The 2015-nt window shown below is 41.8% G+C and overlaps 1 protein-coding gene across 1 annotated transcript in view; it reads right to left on the reverse strand.

Moving 5' to 3' along the window:
* The window catches only part of LOC140327198 (multidrug and toxin extrusion protein 2-like), a gene marked incomplete in the record, with an annotated part of 12764 nt that extends 12424 nt beyond the window's left edge, over positions 1-340 (reverse strand). Inside the window, 1 exon segment of the mRNA XM_072406504.1 lies at positions 198-340. Coding sequence (XP_072262605.1) covers positions 198-323 — 126 coding nt within the window.
* Positions 341-2015: the final 1675 nt, after the last annotated feature.

Genomic DNA, 2015 nt, shown 5'->3' on the forward strand with positions numbered 1-2015 from the left:
ATATATATATATGAATATTATCACTTTGTGGACACATCCATACTGTCACACAGAAATGTTTCCATGGCACAAGACATATGAATATAAAGCATGGGGGAAATCCTAATAGGAGGAGGATATTATGTAAGAATAATGTAAATGGGGGAAGGTTCGCTCTGTACATAGAAGTTAATACATTACATAGGCGAATATCTCACCACAGGCCCTGCCAGCACACACAGCTCCTTCACTTCAGGCCAGAAATGTGTCGGCAGCACCCTGCGGACCATTGTTCTCAGACAGCCGCTGTCCGGTGGGAGCTCCCGGTGCGCGCTCACTGCCATGTCTGCCTGATACTGCGAGCCGACCGCACATGTGTGAGAGCCGCTACAAGCCCCGCCCCCTGCGCGTGCTGACACGAGAGGAGGAGCGCGGGGCCAGGGTGGGGGTCGCGCTGTTATGTCTGACAGGAATCGCTATACACCAGCCTGTGCTTTGCAGGGCTACTTACCGTCCATAGCCAGACCTCTCTAAGCAGAGAAATTAGGGATGCTGAGAGAATGGGTTGTATTACCTGTACTCTGTGTCCTGCAAATGTCACAGAATATTGGGACTTATTTAACAATATTGCTATGAGAGTAAAAAAAAAAATGCACCGGCGTCCTGTTGGTTTCATTTTTAATTCGCGTAACTACGGCCTAAATTAAAAAACGGGCAATGTTTTTTTTGCATGTTTAATATCTGTACAGTAATTACCCACAAATTGGTATTTATTAACCTGAGCAATAGTGCCTGAACAATGAGTGCCCACTGACGTACCCTGCGGGTGCCATGTTTGGCCCTTGGTGTTTCCTGCCAGGGATAAATTCTTTGTGATAATAACGTGCCAAGAAACTAGTGATGATAAATGTGACAATCACGCCAGACACTTTTTTGAATCAGGTGGAGATAATGGCACTTTGTTGGCAGTCATGCTGATCACCGGCTCCATCAATGGGCCCTACTGAATAAAAGCAGATTATGAGACTTTGTTGACATTGCACTGACATAACATTGCAGAAGGTCAGCTGGGGACAGCTGCTCATACATATAGAATAGGAAAGGCTGTGGCTAAAGAAGTGTGATCTACATTAACATTTACTAAAGAAAAAACAAAATTAGCAAACAAAAATTAATTATTAATCAAAGCTACTAATCAACCCCAGTGATTGCAGTCTTTACTGTTCAGATTTCTTCAATGATTGCTGAATGCCTACATACTCTGCTATTTTGCCATTGTGCAGGGCTGTTGCAAAGACCAAATGACAGGATTGCAAAGAAGAGGTAGCTGGAATTCTGTGCATATGGGACCCCACTTTATATTTGCGCAGGTATCCCATTTTTACTAAATTTGTCTCTGACATTGGGCCTGATTAATTAATGTTTATTAAGACTGGAGATGATAAACTATCATGGGAGTGATTCGGAAAACCTAGAAATGTATCTGGTCTAGGGTTTAAAAAAAAAAAAGAGCAAATGAGTTTTAGGAATTCTGTTCCAGGTTTCTTGGTCTTAGTCTACACAGACGTTTTCCTCAGCATTTAACCTGAGGTTTTGAAAGCCCATGTTTGAATTCCCATTATTCCAATGGTCTAATCTACACCAGGATGTTTTCTTGAGGCACGTTAATGAGCGTTATCTATAATGTTGCTTGCAACGTTTAAAAAATTAAAAGGCGGGGTTAACGCTGAAAAACACGGTAAAATGCGAGCAAATGCTTTCATTGAAGCACTTGAAAAGTAAACACGTTAAAAACGTGGCATAGTTGTTTTCCAGCATTTTAAAGGCAAGCTTTAAAACGCTAATAAAAGCACATAAAAACGCATATAAACGAAGTAGGAATGTTTACATGCATTTTTAAAAACGCCTGTGTAGACCCAGCCAAAGTGACATGTGGAACCACAGTGTACATCAGAGGAGGCAGGTATGCAACTCAATGTCACCAAAATTAAAGTCAATGGGGGCATCTCTATTTCTCACATTCTGTTGAAATTCCT

This window comes from Pyxicephalus adspersus, chromosome 1 (assembly GCF_032062135.1).
Source record: "Pyxicephalus adspersus chromosome 1, UCB_Pads_2.0, whole genome shotgun sequence".
In the NCBI taxonomy this organism is placed as follows: Eukaryota; Metazoa; Chordata; class Amphibia; order Anura; family Pyxicephalidae; genus Pyxicephalus; species Pyxicephalus adspersus.